This window comes from Coturnix japonica, chromosome 33 (assembly GCF_054131305.1).
Source record: "Coturnix japonica strain WE chromosome 33, WE-NBRP24, whole genome shotgun sequence".
Taxonomy (NCBI): domain Eukaryota; kingdom Metazoa; phylum Chordata; class Aves; order Galliformes; family Phasianidae; genus Coturnix; species Coturnix japonica.
In genome coordinates, this window is record NC_140695.1 from 1,549,802 (window position 1) to 1,575,891 (window position 26,090).

The 26,090-nt window shown below is 40.6% G+C and overlaps 3 protein-coding genes across 4 annotated transcripts in view; 2 read left to right on the plus strand and 1 right to left on the minus strand.

Annotated features, from left to right (window-relative positions):
- Positions 1–256: 256 nt before the first annotated feature.
- Positions 257–3,355, plus strand: LOC146755324 (uncharacterized). The gene has a single exon (XM_085525659.1). The coding sequence runs from the start codon at positions 1,020–1,022 to the stop codon at positions 2,505–2,507; it is 1,488 nt and encodes a 495-aa protein (XP_085381785.1). The 5' UTR covers positions 257–1,019; the 3' UTR covers positions 2,508–3,355.
- Positions 3,356–3,440: 85 nt separating this feature from the next.
- Positions 3,441–6,601, plus strand: LOC146755325 (uncharacterized). Its single transcript, XM_085525662.1, has 2 exons — positions 3,441–4,563; positions 5,923–6,601. Exons 1-2 carry the CDS (start codon positions 3,721–3,723, stop codon positions 5,998–6,000), a joined length of 921 nt encoding a protein of 306 aa, XP_085381788.1. The 5' UTR covers positions 3,441–3,720; the 3' UTR covers positions 6,001–6,601.
- A 1,197-nt stretch (positions 6,602–7,798) lies between these two features.
- The window catches only part of LOC146755326 (nuclear pore complex protein Nup153-like), an 88,776-nt gene continuing 70,484 nt past the window's right edge, over positions 7,799–26,090 (minus strand). The window contains exons 5-9 of one of the 2 annotated variants that reach the window (XM_085525660.1): positions 13,123–13,453; positions 11,228–11,596; positions 9,650–9,913; positions 8,939–9,098; positions 7,799–8,395 (exon numbers count right to left, since the gene is read on the minus strand). In XM_085525660.1, the coding sequence (XP_085381786.1) occupies positions 8,311–8,395; positions 8,939–9,098; positions 9,650–9,913; positions 11,228–11,596; positions 13,123–13,213 (969 nt within the window). In that variant the 5' untranslated portion in view covers positions 13,214–13,453 and the 3' untranslated portion in view covers positions 7,799–8,310. The remainder of the gene's footprint in view (positions 8,396–8,938; positions 9,099–9,649; positions 9,914–11,227; positions 11,597–13,122; positions 13,454–26,090) is intronic. The other variant, XM_085525661.1, reaches the window with a different exon arrangement.

Genomic DNA, 26,090 nt, shown 5'->3' on the forward strand with positions numbered 1-26,090 from the left:
GTTCTTCTCCTGCTGCACAGGATGAGCTCACATAGTGGTGCAGATGAAGAGGTATTGTACAAGCCATTCACTGTGCGGGCTATATTCATCTCTATAGCCGAACCATGCCAAGTCAGTGAAAGAAGTAACTTGCTGGATTCTAAAATAGTTTTGCTTGAGAACGGCGCTGTTGCCAACTCTACTTGTTACAAAATGAACTACACCAGAGAGAGAAGGAAAGGGCAGCAAAGTTTTATATTTCTTTATGTTAGGAAAAATGGTAAATTTCTCAACCAATATGCTACTCAAGTATCCCCTGTATAGCCCTGAACCATGACCCATGTAGGGGTGTTAGAGTATTGTGAAGTTATGAAACAGCAGAGGTAGACAATAATAGTGCTGACATTGCTATTTAGTAGTTAATCAGTTAAAATGTATAGTTTAACCATAAGACAGATGGAATGGACTGGTCTAGCCCGGATGGCTCGGATGAAAGAAGATAATGAATTTCTGGACAAGTTCAAAAGAAGAGTAACACGTGAAGCATGAAGCCTGGGCCTAGGATGAAACATGAGAAAGAAGGACTGAAGATGTATTGATTAATCACGAGAAATGAATAACATAAATGATGTAATGTTTACCTAATCATATAAATATAGGACGTTTGTAAAGCTTAAGGGTCATTCACTAGGAGTGACCCAAGCTCTGTATGCATGTTTCACCTGAGCACTGAGCTTGTTAATAAAATCAACCCTGGAGTACCCACGAGTTCGAGTCTCGACCTGGTTCCTTTCTGCAACAGTTTGGCACCCCAGATGGGACTCTAGGCGTTGATTGGGGTAAGTGCCTAAATTTTTTATTATATCCAGGGGGAAGTGCATCCACTCTTTTAAGGGTTCGAGTCCTATTTTTGGGGTTCGAGTCCCCGAGGCTTCTTATTTTTGGGGGGTTTGGGGTTCTATTTTTCTGAGGTTTATTTTCCTCATTACAGAGTGGCTGCAATTCTCACTGGACCTTGGATTTCTATTTGGAGAATAGTTATGGGGGGATCGCCGTCTATAATTAAGGGTTCACCCTTAGAGGAAATTTTGTGTAACTGGAGTAAGATTGAAGGTGTTGTGGGGTTAAAAAAGAAGCGAGTGATCACTCTGCGTCAGGATGACTGGCCATTCTTAACCCGGGTTCGTGGGGCTGGTCCCGACGAAGTATGGCCACCTGAGGGGACGTTTGATGATAAACGTCTTGCTACCATGCGGCGAATACTCCAAGATAGAAATCCTTATCAAATGGATTATTTATATGTGTGGATAAATTGGGCTGATAAAAGAAATCAAATTAAGTTGGGGAAGGCTACTAGCAAAACTGAATTATTAGCATATTTTGATGAATTACATCAGGGTGGGTATAATTCTGATCGGGAAAAAGATGGAAATAATAAAGAAGTGGGGCAGTATCCGATGACTATTGAATTTCATTCTAATCCGAGGGTTGGTCCTGATACCGGCCCTGATGTACCACCTCTATTAGCAGCAGCAGTACATCAGCCTTGGAAACCGGGAGATTTGATGCTATGGCAAGAGAAAATGCCGCGTTTATGGGAGGATGCGGAAAAATGTGCTAAGATGTTGTCTAGTATTTTCAGAGATTATAAACCTAATTGGGAGGACATACAGACTCTGTTACAGGAATTATTTACTGTAGAAGAGAGAGAGAAGATCATGGCTAAGGATAGAGAGTTATCAAATACTAATCCAGGAAGACCTGTATGGCCCATAGCTGATCCGAAATGGAATATTGTTAGACAGGATGAGCTTCAGGCTTGGAGAACGGCTACACAGGGTTTGCTAGAGGCTGTACGCCAGTGTGTCGAGCGGGTTACTAATTGGTCCAAAGTACAGGAATGTCAGCAACGGTTGGATGAACATCCCAGTGATTATTGGCATAGACTTCGTTCTGTTTTACTTAAGTATGGGGGTATGACAGAGCAGACTTTTCAAGAGCCGCTTGCAATTAGTGTGTTTGTAAATCAGGCTGCACCCGATATTAATAAGTATTTTAAGAAACATATGCCGGGATGGCAGGCAGAGGGGTTGCAAAAAATATTATCTGTTGCTACGTTTGTACACAATGGGCGAGATCAGGAGAGACAGGAGAAAATGCAAAAAGAGAAGGATGAGGAGCGAAAGCGACAGGAACGAGAGAGAGAGACCGAGAGGAAACGTGAGAGGCAGGAAAAACGAGAAGATATGGCTTTTTTGGCAGCTGCGATTACTCAGTCAGCTCAACAGAATAGGTGGCAAAATGCTAGAGGCAGAGGTAGAGGAAATCGGGGAAGGAGACGAGGATTTCCACCCCAGATTGGTGGAGAAATTGTATGTTATTGGTGTGGAGATTTTGGACATATGCAGCGAGAATGCCCCCTCAGACCTCGACCTTTTCTAACCCCCCAGGGTTATCCGGTGACAGACGCATCTGGGCCTCATATAGATTCAGGAGTGGGAGGCTTGCGACGAACTCACTCGCAATAACAGGAGGATGGCTGTTACTCTGAGTCCAGAAGGTCATGTAATCGCAGAAGTAGATGGGCTAGAAGTTACATTCTTAGTAGATACAGGAGCAACTTTAAGTTTGTTAAATTTTGATTTGCCTGAAAAATCACTAGAAACTGTTACTATCAAGGGAGTTTTAGGGGTAGAAGAGAAATACTTGAGTAAACCACTGCCTGTAACCTTGTCAGGACGGATGACATGGGCACAGTTTGTTATTTCACCCACTTCTCCAATATCCCTATTAGGAAGAGATGTCCTCCGAGAACTAGGCACTAAATTAGATTTGAATTCAAAAGGGATGAAACTTTACTTTTTGGGGAATGTACTAGCTGTAGAAAGAGAACAGAAACAGAAAATTGAAATTCCAGATGACTTAAAAGACATACCCTCCGGTTTGTGGAGTCATAGTAGTAAGGATATAGGATTTTTGAAATCTGCAAAACCAGTGGTAATCAAGACAAAAGCTGGACCACCGCCCTCAATTAAACAGTACCCGATTGCGACAGAAGCATTACCTAGTTTAAAGAAACAAATTCAGTATTTTATTGATGAAGGGATATTGAGACCCATTATTAGTCCATATAATACTCCTATTCTGCCTGTTTCTAAAAATAGAAAGGATGAGGACGGGAACCCTGAATATCGTTTTGTACAAGATTTAAGAGCAATTAATGAACATGTTGAAGCCCTGCACCCTGTAGTTCCTGACCCTTCACTAATATTAACTGAAATACCAGAATGGTCCAGGTGGTATACTGTAATGGATCTGACGGGAGCTTTCTTTAGTATACCTATTGCTGAGGAAAGCCAAGAGATCTTTGCTTTCACATGGGAAGGGAAACAGTTAACGTGGACTCGGTTACCTCAGGGGTTTACGAGTTCACCAACTTTGTTCTCACAGATTTTGAAAAATGATTTAAAGGATGTTATTTTACCTCAAAAATCGGTGTTGGTTCAATATGTTGATGATTTACTTATTGCTAGTGCAACAAAAGAAGCTTGCATAGAAGACACAAAGTATTTATGTAATAAATTGTATGAAAAAGGACATAAAGTCTCCCTTTCCAAATTGCAGTTTTGTAAGCCTGAGGTAAAGTATTTAGGGTATGTATTAGCTTCAGGGGTAAGGAAAATTGATCCAGAACGAATTAATGCTGTACAAGCAGTACCTAGGCCAATCACAAAGAAACAGATGAGGGCATTTTTAGGACAGGCTGGATTTTGCCGACCATGGATTATAGGGTATAGTGAAATTGTTAAACCTTTACAAGAAGCTACTAAGGACCAGGCCATCGAACCGATACCATGGACTGATGAAATGCAGCAAGCTTTCCAGGCTATTAAACAGGCGCTGGTATCCGCACCGGCTTTGGGACTGCCCGACTATGGTAAGCCGTTTACCTTATATGTTACCGAATCAAGAGGAATTGCAAAAGGAGTTTTAGTTCAAAAATTTGGACCTTACGAGCGGCCTGTCGCCTATTACTCACAGTCATTAGATCCTGTTGTGAGGGGAACTCCCTATTGCATTCGAGCTGTGGCTGCAGCGGCAGAACTCACCGAGAAAGTCCGGACCATTGTCTTGGGACATCCCCTGGTTGTAAAGGTTCCGCATGAAGTAGAAATCTTGCTTAAAAGGTATGCAGAAAAATCCCTTTCTCCACAGCGCGCTCACCGCTACGAAGTCATTTTGCTCCTAGCTGATAATATCACCTTAGAGCGATCAAAACCTTTGAATCCAGCCACCTTACTCCCTGATTCAACTGGAGAACAAAATAAACACGATTGTGTGCAGGTGATTCACTCAGTCTCACGACCGAGGGAAGACTTAAAGGATGAGCCATTAACAGAGCCTGAGTTAAACTTGTTTACTGACGGTTCTAGTTATTACATTGCAGGAAAGCGATACACCGGATTTGCTGTGACAACTGAGACAACTGTTCTACTAGCAGAATCTCTCCCAAGCGGGTTGGGAGCACAAGGAGCAGAACTTATTGCGCTCTGTAGAGCGGCACGATTAGCACGCGGCAAGAAGGTAAATATATACACGGACTCAAAGTATGCTTTTGGAATTTGCCATGCTATCGGCATGCTCTGGAGAGAGCGAGGCTTTCTGACCTCTGCAGGGAGAACAATAGCTCACGGTGAGCTAATAAATGACCTATTACTGGCTATACAAGAACCACGAGAGATTGCTGTAGTTTACATACCTGCACACAGCTCTAAAAAACATGCGTTAGCAAAAGGAAACCAACTTGCAGATGCGGCAGCTAGAGCAGCTGCTGTGCACCCTAATTATAGTGTTCCTATTATGACTGTACAAACTATACCACTGCTATCGGACCCTAAGACACTTTATACAGAAATGAATAAAGAGGAACTGGAGGTGTGGATGCGTATGGGAGCTGTTCAAAAGGATGGGATTTGGATGATTGGTGATAAACCTATGTTACCACATAAATATTTGCTAACTTTAGTAAGGTGGTATCATGATAGAAGCCATGGCGGTCCAGGAAATATTGCAAATCAGATTGATCGTTTGTGGATAGCACCGGGAGTATATGCAGCAGCTAGACGAATTGCTGCAGGATGTGAAATATGTCAAAAGTACGGGATAACCAGACCCAGGATGGAAGAAGGGAAGAGACCTCCAGCTGAATATCCTTTTCAGAAACTTCAAATTGACTTTGCTGAAATGCCACCAGTATTGGGATTTAAATATATGTTAGTTATTGTGGATCATTTGTCTGGCTGGGTGGAAGCATTTCCTACACGAAAGAATGATACAAAAACTGTGATTAAAATTCTGTTACGAGACTTAATTCCAAGGTACGGAGTCCCAGAAGAAATAGACTCAGACAGGGGAACACATTTTGTTTCCTCAATGATGGCCGAATTGTCAAAGACACTGGGAATTACTATGGCGGCACATACACCGTATCATCCACAGTCATCCGGAAAGGTAGAGAGAATGAATAGGACTATTAAAGATAGATTAGGCAAAGTAATGTCACAAACAGGACTCAAATGGCCAGATGCATTACCTTTAGTCTTATGGGATTTGAGAACATCCCCTAGGGAGCCTTTAAAAATTAGTCCAGCTGAGGTTTTATTTGGGAGAGTAGTGGCAGTACCAGGAACATATGTCTCAGCAAAAACTGCACTTTTGGAAGGGGAAGAGAATATTACTCAATATTTGTTGTATTTACAAGATTCTTTTAAGAGAATTCAGCAATATGCTTATTGTTATCAAGGATTACCAAGAGATGTTAAAGTACATGATATTATTCCAGGAGATATGGTAATGGTGAAAGTGTTTAAACGGAAACATAAAATGGAGCCCAAATGGGAAGGGCCCTATTGTGTGTTGTTAACTTCTCTTTATGCTATCAAGGTCAAGGGTAAAGAGGCATGGATCCATCATACTCATGTGAAAAAGGTCTCTGCATCCTTTTCTTCCTCGTCTGCATAGCTTCAGGACATCGGTACCAGTATGAATTCTCCTATCGGGACATTTTGACTGGACATCAGGTAACTTTGAAAACGAAAGAGGTTTCTACGACTCAGCGTGAATTCATCATAGAAGGAGAAAGAAATACTGACTTATTACAACTCAACAATGTCCGAACCCCTTTTGGCACATTTCGATGGTATATCCCCGGTAGTACTCGAGCTAATTTTAGTTTTTGCATTAGAGCACGATTTTCTTATCCTTCATACCCCAGAGTACCTCCTCCTCGGCTCCGAGCGGTATGGGTTAACCATAATATTAATTTTAGAGAACCAAGCAGTGGTACTGGAATCTGGTGTGTGGGTATGCTCCCCGGCTTCAACAATTCGTGCTGTCATAAATTCTCCATTGCGTACCCTCGGGACGGGTTTAAATTAGTTCATACACATTGGCAAGAGGTAAAATGGGGACCTATGTCCTGGCATGACACAAGTAGCCATACTCAGCAGATGAGACACCGAAGGTCTTTACAGCCACATGTCTCTTATGAATTAGGCCACTATCGTTATTGGACAGATAATTCTCATGTATCAATAATGCAATCGTTTGCCCAGAATCTAAATGTCAGTGATTGTTGGATTTGTTCAGCCTTACCTAGATCAGTAGCACATGGAGTAAATTTGATTGGTATCCCTATTCATGTTAATACTACTATTGGTCATATTTGGAATACAACAATATTAAGAAGTAATTTTACCACTCATGCTTTATCATTGGCTCATACACGATTGGAGAACAATACTTATATTCATTGTGTTGAAAATCGTGATTCTACTGGAACCTATTTGGGAAATTGGACTTTACGATGTGATAATCTCACTGCTATTAAAAACAGAAATCAATTGATTTTGAGTCTCCCAGGAGCCTATTGGCTGTGTGGAGAACATGCGTACAAAACTTTACCCAAAAAGTGGCGAGGAAGATGCACTTTAGGCCTAGTTGTACCCGATATGGAGATCATTCCCAGAGAAATAAATGGAACGTTATGGCATAGGTCTTTCTATGGACGTACTAAAAGAACTATTTTAAATCCTTTAATTGAACGACCAACAGGATTCCATGCATTTGTGCGTTGGTTTATACCTGGTTTAGGTGTTAGTGAATTGGAAAAAGCAATACTGAATGTGTCAGGGGAGGTGGAGAAGTTAGCTAATGCAACGGCTTATGGCTTATTAACTATACAAGGCGAGCTTACAAACTTATCTAAAGTAGTTTTGCAAAATAGAATGGCACTAGATATGCTTTTAGCTTCGCAAGGGGGAGTGTGTACTGTATTGAATGCTAGTTGCTGTATGTATGTTGATCAAACTGGAGAATTATTAACTGATGTTGGGAAAATATGGGAAGTAAGTAAGACAATGCAAGAAATACAGAAGGATGATACTCGATGGGGTTTTTCTGAAACATGGCATTGGCTGACATCCTGGTTGCCAAATCTTTCTGCTATTGCTAAGAAAATTATCTTGATTATAATTGTTGTGATTGTTCTGATTGTTATTGTTTATGTACTAATACAATGCTGTATGCGAATGGGGTCTGCTTTAACTGTAAAGGCACCACCGCCACCTAAGATAGTTTTTGGTGGATATCAGTAGAATACTTGGGAAAGTAGCTATTAGAAAAGGGGGGACTGTTAGGAAAAATGGTAAATTTCTCAACCAATATGCTACTCAAGTATCCCCTGTATAGCCCTGAACCATGACCCATGTAGGGGTGTTAGAGTATTGTGAAGTTATGAAACAGCAGAGGTAGACAATAATAGTGCTGACATTGCTATTTAGTAGTTAATCAGTTAAAATGTATAGTTTAACCATAAGACAGATGGAATGGACTGGTCTAGCCCGGATGGCTCGGATGAAAGAAGATAATGAATTTCTGGACAAGTTCAAAAGAAGAGTAACACGTGAAGCATGAAGCCTGGGCCTAGGATGAAACACGAGAAAGAAGGACTGAAGATGTATTGATTAATCACGAGAAATGAATAACATAAATGATGTAATGTTTACCTAATCATATAAATATAGGACGTTTGTAAAGCTTAAGGGTCATTCACTAGGAGTGACCCAAGCTCTGTATGCATGTTTCACCTGAGCACTGAGCTTGTTAATAAAATCAACCCTGGAGTACCCACGAGTTTGAGTCTCGACCTGGTTCCTTTCTGCAACACTTTAGGCAGATCTGACTTCAGCTAACCCAGCACGAGGTACGATCCCAACAACTGAACAATGCAGGGCAGCAGCTGCTTTGAAAGTTGCTTTACCAATCTGCCGATTACTTTTTACGTCTAATTGCAGTCTTTATCTTCTGACCGGGAACTGAAGATCCGGAGGCAGAGAAAATATTTTTTCCATTAGTCCTATGAATAGAAACCGGTAGCACAGAGTTAGGACAACGCAGAGTTAGCGCAACGACACATCATCAGTAGGGTAAAACTAACCTGTCTCACGACGGTCTAAACCCAGCTGACGTTCCCTACTGTTAGCTGACAGTTCAGTAGCAGCACTGAGCAGATATTCCAGAACAACTGTTTTATCATCTGGCTGCTCACTACTCAGCAGCTGGCAACAGACAACGTATGATGAATGGGAAGAGAGTTCCAGAAACCAAAAGCAATGAAATCTCTCTCATTCAGCAGGTAAGCAGCAGCGTAACAGCTCAATTCAGATCTTATTTTTCAAGAACACTTCTCATGGCTGCATGATATTTCTGAGAGCTGTGCTGCTATAAAGCCATCGTTGCCTACTTAGCCAGTCACACTAACAGAGCGAGGAGAGATGCTGTCCTTAGACATAAATTCCGAAGTACATCTGAGCACCTCGCAATTTAACATCAGTAGAGGCTGCCTGCGCTCCACAGATAGTACCAAAAGCTCAAGTGAAAATCTGATTTGGTCTCTTACCCCACTGTAAACGTTGCAGGTTGGCTGAATGAAAATCCTGAAGAGCCGGAAGGTAGTACCGATGCTGCCGGTGCAGGAGGATTTGCACCAAAAGTAAATACTTCTGGGTTACTCGTGAAGTTGAAATTAGAAGTACTACTCCCAAACTGGAATACGGGACCTGAGAAAGACGGGGTAGAAGGAGAAGGGAATAAGAAAGTTGAAATTTGAGTTTGTTCTTTCCAGGAAAGTCCTCCCCTCCTTCCTCCCACCACCTCTAACATACATTGCTTAGACCTTGCTCAAGGCGGCACAGCTTGGGGTGGGAGGGAGGTTTACCAGAAATGCTAAGTTACAACAGGAACAACACCTAGACAACGTCATTTGTTTCAGTAGAGCATCATAAAGAGATTTTTAGACTGCTGGCAAATTGCTAAGGAACTGTCTGCTGCTACCTGTACTGCCATTAGTCTATGGCTGCATGCACACAATATACAACAATGTACAACCTATTGGTGAAGGTAGTGTACCTCTCCGGCAGTAAGGAATCAGATGCAAAATACTTAACCCTGTGTCTACTCCCTCTATGGAGGGCAATTCTTACAGTAGAGTATGTACAAAAGGCAGAAGTAATTTCATTCACTAAACTTCAGCTGCAATTCATGGAAACCAACTCACTGACTAACCAAGCTCTCTTTGAGACCTGAAACGAAAAGGATGGTCAACACTCACCAGCATTGGAGGCGCCAGAGCCAAAACCTGGCTGTTGGCTCAATTGCTGTCCAAACACAGTACTGCTTGTCACAGAGCCGAAGGCAGGAGGCGCAGGCTGAGAGCCAGATGAAAACAGTGATGTCGACAAAGATCCAAAGCTGGGAGCATTTGGCTGGCCAGGGCCCTGGCTCTGGCCAAATGCTGGTAGCTGACTGGCACCAAATGCTGGTCCAGCAGCAGGCGCTGAAGACCCAGACCCAAAGACAAATGTAGAGGATGACCCTAAAGGAAAAGAAGAGAAATTTCAGTATGTGCTGAGTTGTTTTGTTTGTTACAGAGCTTTATGTTTGAAGCCAAGTAGGTAAAACAACAAACAGCACCTCATTCATGATAGGAATCCTACCTTTTCTTGTAAGTTACATGAAAAACAGCATACTTAAAGGAGTCAGACAACGCACACCTCAAACACGGGTTGTCTAGACTCAAATTACTGTTAGCCATTCATGCTCTAGAAGCAAGCTCCCACAAAGAGCACAAGCTGATTTGTATTACTAAGACTTATTTATACCACGGGTAAAGAACACTCACTCACTTATTTGTATTATTTTAAGCGTTCAAAACACAGCTCCTGATCTATTAGAATGAGGAGAACGCCAATCTTTCCTCTCATAAGCAACTGCTCCCCTTCCTCATCCAAATGTTTACAATTATCAATTTCTGGAGACCACATCAGGCTTGCAGGGACCTAACTGAGCTACCAGAATAATTCTGTCTCTCCATATAATAGCAAACAAGCTCATTCAATTAGCTGCTTTGGTTCTGCATGGCCAGCAGAAATAATGAGAAAAAAATACAGGACTGAGCTGTGACTTCAAACATACACACTTCTGCTGAGCAAAAAGAGACCTTCTAAATAGCGCTATTAATCTAAATGCAATTTAAGCAGACGTCACGCAACATAAAAATACCAACTGCTGCAATGTAACTTGGAATGGCTGATTGTTTTTCCAGGAAGGAAAACAGAAGTTAAGACGGACTAAAAGGCATTCCAGTACTTTTATGAAGATTTGAAGATTATGAAGACCAAGAAAATGAAGGACTGGCTATCGTGCTCATTAGAAGTCACGCTTTACAAAGCAGCAGCTGCATATATCAATACTGTGTTTGTAATATACACTTGTGAAGGGTGGATAGTACAAATCTTGATGTTATTTACAACGCTCGAAGAGTTTTAGGTATGGGAGAGAAAAATTCAAGTTAAAACTAACTTTTAACCTTCAGCACTGGATTGATACTGAGAAGAGGGAAATTCATTCTCACAATGACAAGTTCCTATGCAAATGAAAGCCAGTAAAGGATTATCCAATGCACAAAATATCACCACAGCCAGTTGATCCCTAAACTGTATTTCCCAGACTGCCTCAAAACTTGACCTGAGCCCCAAGCATTAGCACTGTTTATATATTGTTGGATGTAAATATTCACTACTTTTCTCAATTTCCATGCATTTTCCCTACCTGTTCTCCAGGAAACACTCTTTCCCTGCTCCACTTTTGTGATCTAAGAGCAAAAACAAAAGCACCTGCTTAAATGTACCTGTTGAACTCGATGTGGCCGTGGCTCCAAAGGTAAAGCCAGAACTTGCTGCATTGCTACTGTTGGCTCCTGAACCAAAGACAAATGGATTAACTGCTGCACCAGTGGTGGAAGATGTGGTGGTGGGTTTGTTTTCTTGAGAGAAGCCAAATGACTGAGATGCTGTAGATTCTGCAGAATTGCCAAAAGCGGTGCTGCTCACAGTGTTGCTGGCTTGCCCAAACACAAAGGGAGTGGGAACTGGTGCAGGGTTGGAGGAAGAAGTGACGCTGCCAAACAGGCTGCTGCTGTTGGCTGAAGTGGCAGGTACGGCTGCGCTGGAGGAACTAGAGCTCAAGAAGCTGAAGGATGGCTTTGCTGCTCCTTGATCTGAGAGGGAGAACAGAACATAAAACACTGCAAGACGGCAAACCAAGCGCAACAGAGAGACCCTGTTCCAGCCACTGTACAAGGAGAAATGCTGGACGATGTCTCAACTATTATCCAGCTACTGTGGATTACATAAAATCCAGGTTTAATACACTGAACGCTGCCATGTGCAATTAAAGGAATGGGAGAATTGTGAAGAATGATGACACCACCACAGTTCTAGGCTTTAGTAGTTACGGACACCAAGCACTGGCTATAACAACTGGAACCAGAATGAACCAGTACATCTCAGCTTTTCAAACAAAACTATTCTTCAGATGCTCTGAGAAGAACAACATGCATTACCTGCAACACTTCTGTAGTTTGCTAAATAACACAGCAAAAAAAAAAAACCCCACAGTGGTACAGCTGCTTTTGTAGCCTCTCCTGAAATTACAGCCCTGTGCCTACAGCCCTAAAGCTGGCTAAGCCCATCATCCTGCAGCCTCACTCTTTTGGCTTAAGCTCACTGTAATTCAGTACTTTCAAGACCTGCTTTTGGGAGCCACGGAGAACAGCCCCCTGTTACAGAACTGTAACAAAGTACTGAGTGCAATTTTACATTTAAAGTTATCTTTTAAAGTATGCAGTTCTTCAGCTTTCCCTAAGCTTCTGCTCTCTCATTATTACACCTGACCCTGTTCTTGATTTCCCACTGCTGTTTTTCCAGAAGTTACGGACCCTTTTCATCTATGCCACTTTTAAGGGACTCTCTACTGTGCTGAAGAAGGCTCGTTAAAATCTCATTTTTACACAAGGTGTTTCATCAAATTTCCATGGTTAAATCAAACTCCAGAACTTCAACTCAATCATAAGAACCATAACCCCATGCGTTGCTTTTATTCTCTCTGTTCCTTCCCTTATAACTTCCAAAGTTAGTAGAAGTGAGTAATGAACGCTGTTCTGCAAACCATGGCTGATAAGTCATGAAATCAGAATCAGAATTCTTCCACATGGCAATTGTTACTAAAATCTTTCAGCCCGCTCTTTCAGAAGGTTAAAGATGCACAAAACTGTGTAGTACCTATTAAGCAATTTCCACACCTTCATGGCAGTAAATTGCAGCAGCACAGCTGCAAGAACACATGAATGAGACACCTCCTCACATCCCCTTTCACTATGAAAACCATCGCATGAGGCCTCTGTCGCCATGCTAAAGACTGTACCACCAACTATGCTGCTAGCACAGAAACCATACAAACCATCCATGCTCATGTGGGATGCAATACAGGTTCTTTAATGTGTGACAATATGTATATATTTTTTGTCTAAACCTAGTCTTAAAACTCACTGAAATCAAAACAGGAATTCTACTAATTGTCTATACGTCAACAACTGGAACACAAATCACACTGCACAGAGTAATTAAGCTTTTTCTAAAGCTCCAGTACATGAACCCAGCAACTCCTACAGATTCTGTAACTTATGACTTCAGAGGTACCATCTGAGGGACTTAGACAACTGAAGACAAAAGATATTCTGCTTACCTGAAGTATTGGCTTGGGCCCCAAATGAAAAAGTTGGCTCTGCCTGCTCAGTTTCTTTCTCCGATGGTTTAACAAAGCTGAAGTTGAACATAGGTTTTGCTGTGCTTTCTTCTTTGGTACATTCAGGCTGCCCAACGGAAAAGACAGGTTGTGCCTTTGACTCTTCATTCTCAACTTTCTTCCCAAACAGTAACGGAGGAGCAGAACTGACAGAATCCTGTTTCTCTTCTGTCCTTCCCAAAACAAACTGCGAGGCAGGAGCCGACTCCACGTTACCAAAAGAGAAGCCTCTCTTTGATGCAGGAGTTTCGTCCTTTTTCTCATCTGATTTCTTAAATGCAAAAGAAGCTGATGCAACTTCATTTTCTGCCACAGTTCCAAAACCAAACCAGACATTTGCAAGTCTAAGACTGACAATCAAAAAACTGCATTTTTCTCTCCAAACTGCAATACAACTCTGACTTACTCAACTCAGTATGAACTAACACCAGTTAATTTCATGAGCACCACAGAAGTTAACTTGCAAAAGAGCAGATACAGACTCATACAGGAAAGCATTTATAGCATACAACATAGATTCACCTTGTTCATCACTGATGTTGAAACAGTGCTTGGTGACGATGAGACAGTACTGCTAGTCAGAAAACTAAAGTTGAATGGTGCCAGAGATGCAGTACTGATGGGTAGGGATATTTTTGGGAGTACCGGTTCCTCCACTTCCTAGAGTTGTAAAGTAAAATTTTTCTCTTTTACAAAACATGCTACTTTCTCATCCTGCTCCGCTCTGATTCGCTACAACAGCGAATTTGGAACAAATATAACATTTAAAGTATTGTGTACTGAACCCACACAACAAAACACAAAATACCTACAAAGAAAACTACAGATGAAAGAACATTTACTCTGGTAAATCCAGCCTATACCACATGTAAGGATGCAAATCATATATCAGTACATCTCAAAAACAACAGCGTTTGTTCTTGCCTTTTAAGCTATTTGATAACCAAGACTGAATGAGTTAGGGTTTAAATGAGAACTGCCAATCTAATCACAGGCTGCACAGAAGCACCAAGATCTAAATAGAAATGAATGACTAAGCAGAGGGATAAATTGGTACTACAGACATTCAAGCGTATCCTACGACTTACAAGTGTTTCACTATTATGGTCTGAAAAGTTAATGGAACTTAGCTATTTTTATCTGCATCACTATTTTATTTGAATTACATAAACATACTCCATTGTTTATGATTTCTTTATATTGCATCAGCTAAAAGACCAACATAAAGACTGACACTAAAGATACAGTCATAGGCAGCTCAGATAACATCCAATCAGAAAAATAATCTTGAATATTTGTGGCTACAGTTTGATAAAATAGATCTTTTCCCCTTAAAACAGGAAAAAAAACCTTTCACTACAAGTTCAGTAAGTATCAGCAATCCTAAGTCATCATTAGCAGACATGCAGAACACCATTTTCTAATTCTCTTTTGGACTCCTGGCCCGTACAAGACTTAAACAGGAAAGAATAAATTCAATAAACTTTGTTTACATACTTGACACTTGTTTCAAGTATCGCTGCATTATAGAAACCATACAAACCTCCACCAAAACATTCCTACTCTTTGGATACCTTGAAAATTGTAATACCAGGCAGAGGAGAGACATGGTTAAGCAGATAAATCAGCATATTCTTTCATATAATTTAAACTATAGAAATGAAATTGCAGTGAAATTCATGGCTTCCATAGCAGTTGTTACAAGATTTCCTCTTCTTGTATGGTATTCATGGGAAAAAGAAAGAAAGAAAAAAAAATAAATAGTGTGTTATTAAAAGCAATGGGAGATTTAGTTGAGCAGTGAAAATATTTAGTTCAGCATCTTGTTATGCTACACACTATTTTTGAGTTCCCTCTAATCATTTCCTATGGTGGAACATGATGAAGAACTGGGCCCCCTACTTAACATATTTCCCATTGCTACCAAGGTAAAAGGTCACCAATACACAGGAATGTTCACCTAACAACATGAGTCATGCAAATATCATCCTTTACCTGAAGGCAAATTCCTGCCCCTTAATATTTAAATCCTATCTAGCTTTCACTGATTTCTAAACATCACATCCTTCAAATATTCAGAACACACTGAGGGACAAAAGGTCCCTCTCTTTTTTCCTTCCCCTGTCTAATAGGATTTTTCACTTATTTTACCAAAGCAAAATGTTGGCAGAGAAAAAAAAGTCAATTAAAACAAGTTCCCTCCTTTGGCAAAGATGTTCACACTAAAGACAGAGCTGAAGACAGCCACTACTATATCTGACTTTAGAGACCTCAACTCTACTGAGACATCTTGTCTAGTACATGGTGCATTTAATGCATAATAGCAGTATATAATGCACTCAAGCTCACTAACCAAGGGACCATGTAAAATCCACTCTCCTCCACCCTTAGCTAACAACTATTCAGTAAGGATAGAGTAATTCTTAAATCTGCATTCTCCTCCAACTTTGTCATGGCCGTAGTTGATGCCACTGTCTCCTTGGAATTCACAGCTCAAAAATTTCTCTTTAAGACTGGTGCCCTTTCTCTCTCTTCTGAAGAAATGAGACAAGTAGGTTTGATTATTTGTTTTTAAATCGCTGCCAAGTGGTACAACTTTTCAGATGACCTTCTTGGAACAGGACCAATATGGGAAGTTGGTTCAGAGCCTTGTCAGGGTAGTCTGCTCTTAGACAGGTGAGGGAGAGCAACGAATGAGTTGAATTCCAAAGAAATATTCCATTTACCTATATTTGTCCCCAGAAGCTCTGTTCTTGTTCTGACACTGTTAGAAACAAACAATAATACAGCCACAGAAGCCTGCTGGCATAAACACATCAGATGGAGAGCAGAATCAAGCCCACTGAATCTTTTATTGCAGTCACTGAGATGATACAGCTACATGGCAGTGCTATAGCTATCAGCTGCAACAAAGCTACCTGGAACACAGTCATTTTTCATAAAACATTCTCTATCCAAACAGTGGAAGAAAATAGGAACAAAGAACCATTTCTTCCAGATCAGCAGAACTTCGCTTCTACCAGGTCTGAACCACAGTGCAAGTCTGCTTTCACAGACACAAAGGTTAGTCCACAAAATACTAGTCCAGTTTCTAAGGCAGAGACAAAGCTTGCAGTGGTGATAGAGTGTTTAACTTGGGTTTCCAGTATGGTAGCACCACAAAGGTCCAAAGGCTTTTGGCCCTGAAGACCTTTTACTCCATTTTGAGTATAACATACAGAAATCCTTCCTTTAGACTTAACACCAAAACTTTGGAGAGCTCCAAATAGTTCGGGGAATAACAAAACCCAGCAAAGAAAAGTCAGGCCAATTACAAGCATGCCTTGCTCACTGTAGATTCAACCAAGTGCTTGGATCAGATCAAGAAAAAGCAGAACGATACACTTTTCCCCGATACTTCTGTCTGCTCATTCCCTCTCTGCCCTGGAGCAGTCAATTACGCATTAAGAGAGCACAGCAAAGACACCACTCTCAGCTGTAACTGCTTTTGCAAGGCCACATCTTCTGTCTCAGAAATCCCAGGCCACAGTCTGCTAATTGCTAACAGGCTGAAGAGAGCTTTGCAACCCCTTAATGATAATAACCCTGACAAGCCAAAGAACAAGGCCGACAGTGAAAGGAAAGAGACCTAAGTGTCACTCGTTTCCTTGCAGAGGCATTGCCAAGGAGAAAGTGTTTAAGAATTTGCAAATGCAACTGAGCAGGACAGCTTGCAGAGGTGTTGGAGAGTGTTCACAGTCAGCCTAAGGCATGGTGGCAGCACCCAGGCAGGCATGGAGGACATGGGGACAGCACCACTGTGCTACGTGGGGCTCTTACACCTCATCCTGAGATTGCTCTAAGGGTCAGCACCACTCATTCCTGCCTTATCCCTGTTTCTGACCACATTTTGCTTTGGTTGTGATGGCTTTGGGATCCTTTGACTGACTTCCAATTGTTTTTCGGCCACTCCATATCTGACTTTTTGACTCCTCAGATGTTTGATTTTGGCTTGTATGTTCTGCAATGCCCTATTCCTACATCCACCCTCACTGTGCTTTCCTGTGTTTCTTTGAGTCCTAATCAGGAGGCTGTCTGAACTGATAAATGCCCCCCAAGGCATGGTCCCAGCTGCAGGAATACAGTTCTGCAACCTTTTACTTTTATGTTTCAGCTGCATCCTATTCTGTCTCAACTCAATTTATAAGCCAGTGTTCATGGAACACCGGTGGAATTTCTGAAGTGCATTTACATGTGATTGTTGGCTTGTACTTCAGGCAACAGAAGCAAATAAAAACTGAAATTCATTGCAATGACCTAGAGGTACAGGAAAGCAGACCTTGAGTCTTAATCACTTGAACACGCCATGAATGACTTAACAAATTAATATTAAAAACTGTAGGAAATACAAATCCTTCTCAAAATAATGTTCTAAACAGCAGAGAGTGGTAAAGAAGAGTATTTATGCTTCTGTTCTACACAATTAATATTATTTACTACTTCAAAAGAAAAATACTGACAAAGCTGGCTACAACATAAACATAATCTAAATTTGTTGTCAGCTAATAGAGGCCATGTGCGCCATCACCTGGATGTGAGAAAATGATCAATTTTCCTGTTACTTCTGACTACAATGTCTCAGCAAGATACAGAAAATAAGAAGTTTTCCTGCCTTGTCCTTCTCCTTCAGAGCATTTTCATTTAGTTCATATTCACATTGTTTAAAAACAGAGCAAACTCACGCTGGTCATGCTGGAACCACTTAACCACTCTAGTGTTTTACTGGAGCCTATTCTCCCTCTGCATTGGAGACTTCTGAGCTATAGGGAAGCTGGAAGAAGATTCAAAACACTGAACAAAAACAGATGGTTGAGAATGGTGTGCTAGAATAACTCCCAAACACAAACACATAGGAGAAAAGTCATGTTAGGTTTAAAAAGAGAGAATACTAACCAGGTCCCAGAAAAGTCTGAAAAGCTGTATTATGTTTTTAAGTATAAGAAACAATAATTCACCAAACTTTCCAGACATAATTTGATGATGCTTCTGTCTCAGGTGCAGAGAGAAGAAGAATTTGTTTAAAGTGTGCCAAATAATTCACCATGATATTAAGTTATGCCATCTGGAAATGGGATATAGAACTCAGATTTCTCTCAAGATCAGATTTAGAGAAAGCATCTCATACTTTGATAGGCCATTTAAAAGCAAACATCTTACAGCCGACCCCAGATGCTTTCTCTATTTGTATCAAGTGCTTATTAAAGCTCCTCATCATAAGTAGGTTTTTGTTTTCCAGTCTTTTTATTTCCAAGGGCAAACACAGATGGTGCACAGCAGCATAATGCAGGAAGGACTCAGGCTGAGAATGAGCAGCAGTGTGGCAGAGGGCTGTCCCACGTGGGGTGAAGCTCAGGCCTTGCAAGCAGGAAGATTTCTGGTCATGCAGCATTTGCTAATAAGCAAATGTCCTGTAAGCACAGTCTCGTGGCTTCAAGGTACTGCAGTTTTTCCTCAGAGTCCAATAAAGACCCATCAGGGATAAGCAGCATCAAAGAAAATTCTAGTTAAATAATAGTGAAAAATGTGGATCAGAACTGAAACTGGGGCCCATAAAGGATATGGAATACTCATCCTTGGAGATTTTTAAAACTTGATTAGACAAGAATTCCAGTAACCTGGTTTAGCTTTGAAGCGTACCCTCCTTTGAGCAAGGCATTGGACCAGAGGACCCAAAGGTCCCTTCCAACCTGAATTATTCAATACAGCTAAACGGCACTAGCTGTACTGATGCAGAGCATTGGGAAAAGACAGGCAGGTAAGATTTGCAAAATCTGTCAGCCTCAAGATATCAAACTTACACTTGCAGGGCAAAGCAACAATGGAAGTAAGTTTCATCATCCTTCCCCACCAACAGCAGTATCACAGGTATCCCACTGATCCTTCTCCCCAGCCTCTGACTCATTCATAGCATGCTCTTTATGGCAGGGCTGAAGTAAGAAAATCCATTTCCCTATACCCTTTCTCTGCTCTTTCCTCCAGTACCTCCCCAGCAAAATTTTCACATTCCCACTGCGTTCACCTGAGCTCTGAATACCTAACAAGAAATGCAAAAGCATCTAGCAATCATAATAGGTGTTAAAATCCTGCACGTTGTTTTTACCTGGTGTAACAAGCAACCATGAGGCATTATGCAACTGACCCAATTTGAGGCATTTAACATACCAAGGCTTAGCAAAGAGTGCCTGCTACAATCTACAGATTCTGTTCCCAATGAAAATCAGTAACCCTGTTACTGGAGGCAGAGCCAGACCCGACACGTCAGTGCCGCCTATCCATATTTCTAAATAAGTTGTGCAGGAAACATATTAGTTTCTAATCTTGGTGCTTCAGTGCCTAAATGAGCCTCATCACCATAGCAACAGATGGCTTCACAATCTTTAATGCCTTTATTTTCACAAGTCCTCTGAGAAATAGAGGAGGACAGCTGTCCCCATTTCACAACTGTGTAACTGCCAGGCAAAGAGGCAAAGTAATTTGCCCCAAATCCTGCAGGAAATGTATGGAGAGCAGGATGTCAGGGCATCAGGTTTCCCAGCCTTCCTACACATGCTCCAACCTACCCCATCCTTACTGCTAAAAGTACTTCCTACATCTATGGATACAGGAGCATGGCCTTTAAAAAAATGGCTTTTCTATTTGAAAGCTTGGGTCTCCTAAAAGGCTGGCCTGTCTCTGCAGGGAGATGACCTACAGAGGAGGTCCAAAGGGCAGTGGAAAATGGACTTGGCCAATTCATTAAGCCGGAAAGCAGTGATGCCATGTGTAAATCTCACAAGTTTAATAGCGTTTTAAGAGGCTGCTAAGGGTTCTAATTCTGTAATTCCTTTCTGTTGTATTTGGCAAGCATCTGGCTTTTACTCTGTCCACAGTGTGCACTCCAGGGAACAACACATTAAGGAAGCCAGCAAAACCAATACTTGTCCAGTTGTTCTGGATGTGTCAGATCACAGCAGATTTTCCCAGGCAGGCGCAAACTCTGCAGAAAGCCATATCTCCCCTTCCAATGTCATCTGAACTTGTATTTTGTTTTAATTCAGTCTATTCTCCTTCCCAGGCATAAAACTTAAATTTCCAAATTTGGGATATTCTGATCATGTCCTTCTATGTTGAGCTGTTTCAGCACAATTCATTGCCCAATCAAGATAGGTTTCTAAACCCATTTTATGTTGTTTTGTTTCCTCTCAAAGTTCAGACATTCTCTTGATTCTCTTATTTATAATGGCTTATAGGTAAAACAAATTTAACTCATGCAATTTGTACCTCTATTTTATGAGGGGAAAAAAAAAAAAAAAAAGAAGAAGAAGAAGAAGAAGAAAAAGAAGAAGAAGAAGAAGAAGAAGAAAAGAAGTAAGACAAGGTTCATTTATCAATATAATCTTTTTCGTTTACAATTAGCATCGGAGTTGTATACAAAACATCTCAGCCCTAAAATGCCTCTACTTATCACAGCAGTCTACACTGTTTATATTTATGAGGCAATTTGCATAAATGCCTTCAGATTGATGCGGCATTTATATTTATTTCATTTTTCTATTTCTGGTATTTTGTGTTCCTCTTCCCTTTATATTGCCTTTTTGAGAAACCTGCTTCATTCATCTCTTAGGAAGAACTGCTTTAAGAGAGGCAGATGGGAGCACCTATAAAGTGAAATATCGAAACTGTCTCAACATGACATAAGCGTCCTCCTGGTACTGCTGAATATTACAGCTTTTAAAAGTCATGTTTTACTTTGGAAATAGAAGCAATTACTTTTAATTGTAGTTCTCAGCATGAAAAACTTGGAAAAGGGATGTTTTTCTCCTCTTCAAGTCAGATCCTTATATTAAAAACAGAAACACTTCAGCACACACTGAGAAACAGGCCATAGTTACCCTAGGAATATACAGCAGCAGCACCGTTAAGCATGACTGCATTAAAAAGATATGTTAAGTGTGAAGTTGCCTTAGGTTTATCTTGGCTGTCTTAACTCTGATGAGATTAGAGTTGCAGAAGCAAATGCAAACTGCCTGTCCCTGTTTTACTACAATAAACTTGGAGCTTCTTTAAACTACCAAAACATGTCAGTGCTTCACTGTATTGCCCTGTTCTGAATGTTATAACTTGGTTCTTCAGTTATGGAGAAGGAGTTGAAAACCACGACAGATGCTTTAAACTAAAGATGGATTGCAGAGCTACACCACTCAAGACAACTGATGCTAGGAACAGAGTTCAGCTCAGGCTACGCAATTGACCTCTTCAGTTCAAATATGCTGTGATGAAGTCTATCAAGCAGTCTGCTACCAAAGAAAAAAAGTCAAGGCAGCACAGAGGACAACACGAGGATGCTGTGGCAAAAATAGACATAGAAACCAAAGGATTCATGTCTATGGTGTGGAACAGTTAAACAAATGGACTTCTTGATGGATGTCCCAGCAATGGGGATTAGTGTTGCTTTTGTAACACTAAACTGAAGGTTTAGTTCAAAGGTTGAACGTCCACATGCTCATATACAGAAAGTGTAAAAATGACCTGTCTCCCTTCATAGGGGTGGAAATTAAACAGCATTAACTAGTAACTACTTACTGTGGCATCACACACCATCGAAGAGAGAAAATAGAAGTACTTTAAAACATATGAGGCGCATAACAATTTGATGAACAGGCAAATTCAGCAGTCTTTGCCTGAAGTTGAACAAAACAGGTTTCACGTGTCAGTTTGCATTTATGGTTACTATCAACAGCTATTGGCAAGGATTAGGTCACCAAAAGTAATTTAGATGATAGAGCACGGCTGGAGTGGCATACTCCCAATCCATTTTCATTCCGTGTATTAAAACAAACTTCCCTTAGATTTCTACTTGCATTTCTCTGAAACAGTCTCACTAGAAGATAGCACAATTGAATTAACAACTGCTTATATCAAATGCATTTTTCTTGCATGTTCTACCTGCCCAGAGGTATGTCTGAAAGTGGACCAGAGTTTAATGGAGATGAATTTAAAGAGCACCTGGAGACAAGCAACCACTAGTCACCATTATCCTTCATTTAAATAGGTATTGGAAAACAGTATCAAAATAAATTGCTTATTTGAAAGACCTTGGAATCAGTTTCCTATCCGAATTCCGTACTATTTAATTAAGGAACAATACCATTAAAGTGTGGGTTGTCACCCTCCGACACTGTGTTCAACAGAAAATTGAAAACCAGAATGCCTGCCTACGCTGTTGAAACCCAGTGTCAAACACATTAGAGATTTGCTGATTTATAAAGCAACAGACAGAGAAAAACAAAAAATAATACAATTAGAAGCCTTAGAAACTATCCTATTTCATGAAAATAGTTCTGTGTATCTCAATAAAGAGAAACAATGGTTGTAAAAAGAGATAGTGTCTCAAGAGGTTGCCCTCATTTATATGAGATTGTCATCACAGACGCATTTTATGAAGGAGTAGACAACTTATTCTCACAAACACACAAAGAAAGGACATACGTGGCACTCAGTCTGCCCTCTTGCCTGAATGGGACTGGGAGAAAACAGCTGGTGCAGACTGAGACTATGAACATGGAACAGCCAAAACAGATGCATCTGTCAATTCCTGACAGTCTAAATGCTATTGAGAATATCTCACACGTTGGAAGGAGCAGTGCAGAGCATCTCAAACATAAGTCAAGCACTTTGAGCAGAGCTGCCTACTAAGTTGAGCATAGTAGCTTTGGTTAGAAGGTGACAATGAGCAGCACACTGAAGGTCACCTCTCGATACATTTTCTCAAAAGAGACACATCTCAAAAGATTTACATGTATGGTTGGTGTTAGGAACAACGGAAATTTAGAGCTGGTACAGTAGAAAAGCCTGTTCAGGTAAAGGTTCAGATGCTGTACTCCCTAGTATTAATTCAGAATCTCTGTTTTATTCTGTGGCCTAAATTCACACTCATACTGATGAAAGCAGTAGAAAACTTCTTGATTTACTTATTTTTCAATCTTGCTCCTCACAACAAAAAGCAAACTTAGCAGCTTCTGACCAAAGCAAATTGGAGGTTCTGCAGTTAATATTGCCTTCACATTAGTGCACATACATAAAATGCCCCTTGCTCTTCCCACTGCTCATGCAGTCACATTTTGCTGTCTATTCAGCAGGTGATGCAGTAACAACTGAACACTGATAAAACCTTGGCACTAGCTTACCAAGAAGGCTTGGGCGCAAAGCTAAGCAGCAGCACGTATCCTTACTTTCAGCAGATGGACAGAACTACTTCCAGAGAGCTCCCTGGGGAGCCCTTGGCCAAGAAAAGCTGCAGATTTCTAAATGGGCTTTACCAGTTACTCTGCTCTTGCTGTCACAAAGGTCCTTCTCTCAGTTGCTTTCCTCTTTAAGCCAGCAGTAAGGCACCTCAGCAAACGTCCAACCACGTGAGATGGCAAAAATTCTGCAAACATCTATGAAGATTACAGGCATGTCATGGGGAGGTGCTACAGAGGAGAAATTTCTTCACTAGTTTAGTTGGTTTGGATGAAGTAGGTAATGAAGTAGATAATACTCATAACAAGCTTTCCTGGTATTCTGCAGGCATAGACATAACTGACTTCAGAGATGAGCTGAAAATAGTGACATAACTGAGCATACTTCCAGTATAAGTGATACAAATATTTCAGCTTTATTACATCTGCTGCTTAGCAATCGGGGAGGTAAAAATCCATGCTTCTTTGGCTTCAGAGTGACTTCACATGCTGAACTGCCTTCAGTTCTAGTTAGTAGATAGCAAATTTTGCTTTATGTTAATAAAATGGACAGAGTTTTAAGACAAGTAAGACACATGAAGTAAAGGAACTCATCTATAAGGGAGAATTAAGAGCCTCCATAACCTGTCCAAACCACTGGATGACACACTTTTGCTTCATCTGCACTTCCATGCCAGAAACCACTTTGTTAGTCTGCCCTTCTGCTTCTATCTGTCACACAGCAACAAAATGCAATGGAATATTGGTGGGAATTTTCATTCTCTACTGCCGTACCACCACCATCTGCCTCTAATGTTGTAGGCCAACAAAGTAGGAAGCATTATTTTTGAAGCAGACCTCATATTTCACCAATGTGGATGAATTATCATTAGTTTTGTTCAAAATTAATTTTAGGTGGAATATATGCAGCAAAATAAGAAACCTTTTCCTCTGATGAGAACCTTCCTGTGAACTCCAGAAGCATGAAGCTCAGACTGAGCTTCCCTGTGTCGATGGATCAGCACGAGTTCCATACAGAGCAATTTCATACACTGCTGCATCAGATCTCTTAGAAACAGTACACTTGATATCTTAAGTATTTCTTGATAGTGATTCGTATTAGGCAGTAGAACATCCTCCTGAGAAAAGATAAGGCAGCCTTATTGTTGAGAGCATATCAAACCAGGAGAGCACAATACTAGAAACCATAGTCCAGAGAATAAAACCTGTAACGGCCTTGTTGATGACTGAATAAGGCTATTCCATCTTTAATATCTCCAGCGATGCACAAGCCCTTAGGAAAGCAAAACGGATTCATATCTAACAAGTCACAATATTAAATTCATATTTTGGAGGAAAGAAAAAAAAAAAAAAAGGGAATTCTTCTTGCTATCCTAAAGATAAAATGAGGTCTATCTAACTACTAGCACTACTGTGGGACTTTAGGACTAAATTTTAAACAATCTGCCATTCTAATATAAAATATGAACAAAACTACTGAATGCTAATTTTTTCTGAACTAATACTTGACATATTTCTCCTTCCTTTATTCACATTTTTCTTCTCCTTCTTTTCCACTGTAAGTGGACTCACATAAATACTGTTCCATTACCTAAATTCCCAGTCCAAATTACAGCAGTTATTCCTCTAAGGAATTGCTGAGTTCTGAATAATAAGATCTTAGTGAGCTTTCAGCAAGAAACCAGAGAACAAGGTGCTCCTCTAAAGCAATATCAGAATTGATTTCTTTACATTTGTCAGAAACAACTGGAAAGAAAATGTATTAAGTACAGCACTGTCAGCCACAATCGACTGAAAGCCTGGGGGAAAGAAATTGCTAATCCAGGACCCTCAGAGTCTTCTTGACGCCTACTTTTCACAGAAGATCCAGCTGTTCTAGAATTCAAGCTGACCAAAGCTTTCAGAAAGAAGACTGCGAAAAACTGTGGCCAACCCAATATTCAGAAATATGGAACAAACAGATGCCAAGAACCCAATCTACCCTTTTCAGAAAACATGCCAAATATCGTTCTCTACTTTCCTGTATTCCCTCCTGTATAAACTTGCTTTTTTTATTTTTATTTTTTTTTAAGAAGGATAAAGAAATGGTTATATAAAAGCACACAGAAAATGGTTTAATTTAAAGAAAAGCTGTGCTCTAAAAGACCAGGAATACTTCACTTATGCTTGTAGAAAAGCATCATAAGCTACTCAAGTAACTCCCAGACCATTTAATTTCAGTAAAAATCACCTGAAGGAAAAACCTGTGAATGAATATCATGATTCCTAGCAGAAACAGCTGGCTTTACACCAGAGCTAAGCCCTCCATCTCCATCCACTACATAGAGTGAAGCAAGACCAAGAAATGCAGATCATGCCCAGAAAACAACCTCAAAATACAAGCGTGAAATAACCACAGCCTATGCCATTTCCTCCCCTTACTTCAATCTTTTACCAACTTCTGATAAATTAAATTAATTTTAAAAAGCAAGAGAAGTTAAAGCATCGGAATGAACATACTGAGTTGATCTCTCTCTTCCCAGATGTACTGGTTGCTACCAATTTCCCGTGAACTTATCTATGTTAGCCAAATAGGCACCTGAATAGCAACAGGTTCTCCTTATGCCACAGAAAATGAGAGTGCAGAGTGCATAAAACTGTTATTAAATG

Excerpts from the sequence above, each read along its gene's own strand:
- LOC146755324 (XM_085525659.1), top strand. The coding sequence starts at position 1,020 with ATGGGGGGATCGCCGTCTATAATTAAGGGTTCACCCTTAGAGGAAATT.
- LOC146755325 (XM_085525662.1), top strand. The coding sequence starts at position 3,721 with ATGAGGGCATTTTTAGGACAGGCTGGATTTTGCCGACCATGGATTATA. Across the intron at positions 4,564-5,922 it reads GATTAGCACGCGGCAAGAAG|GTCAAGGGTAAAGAGGCATG; the intron begins GTAAATATATAC and ends TATGCTATCAAG.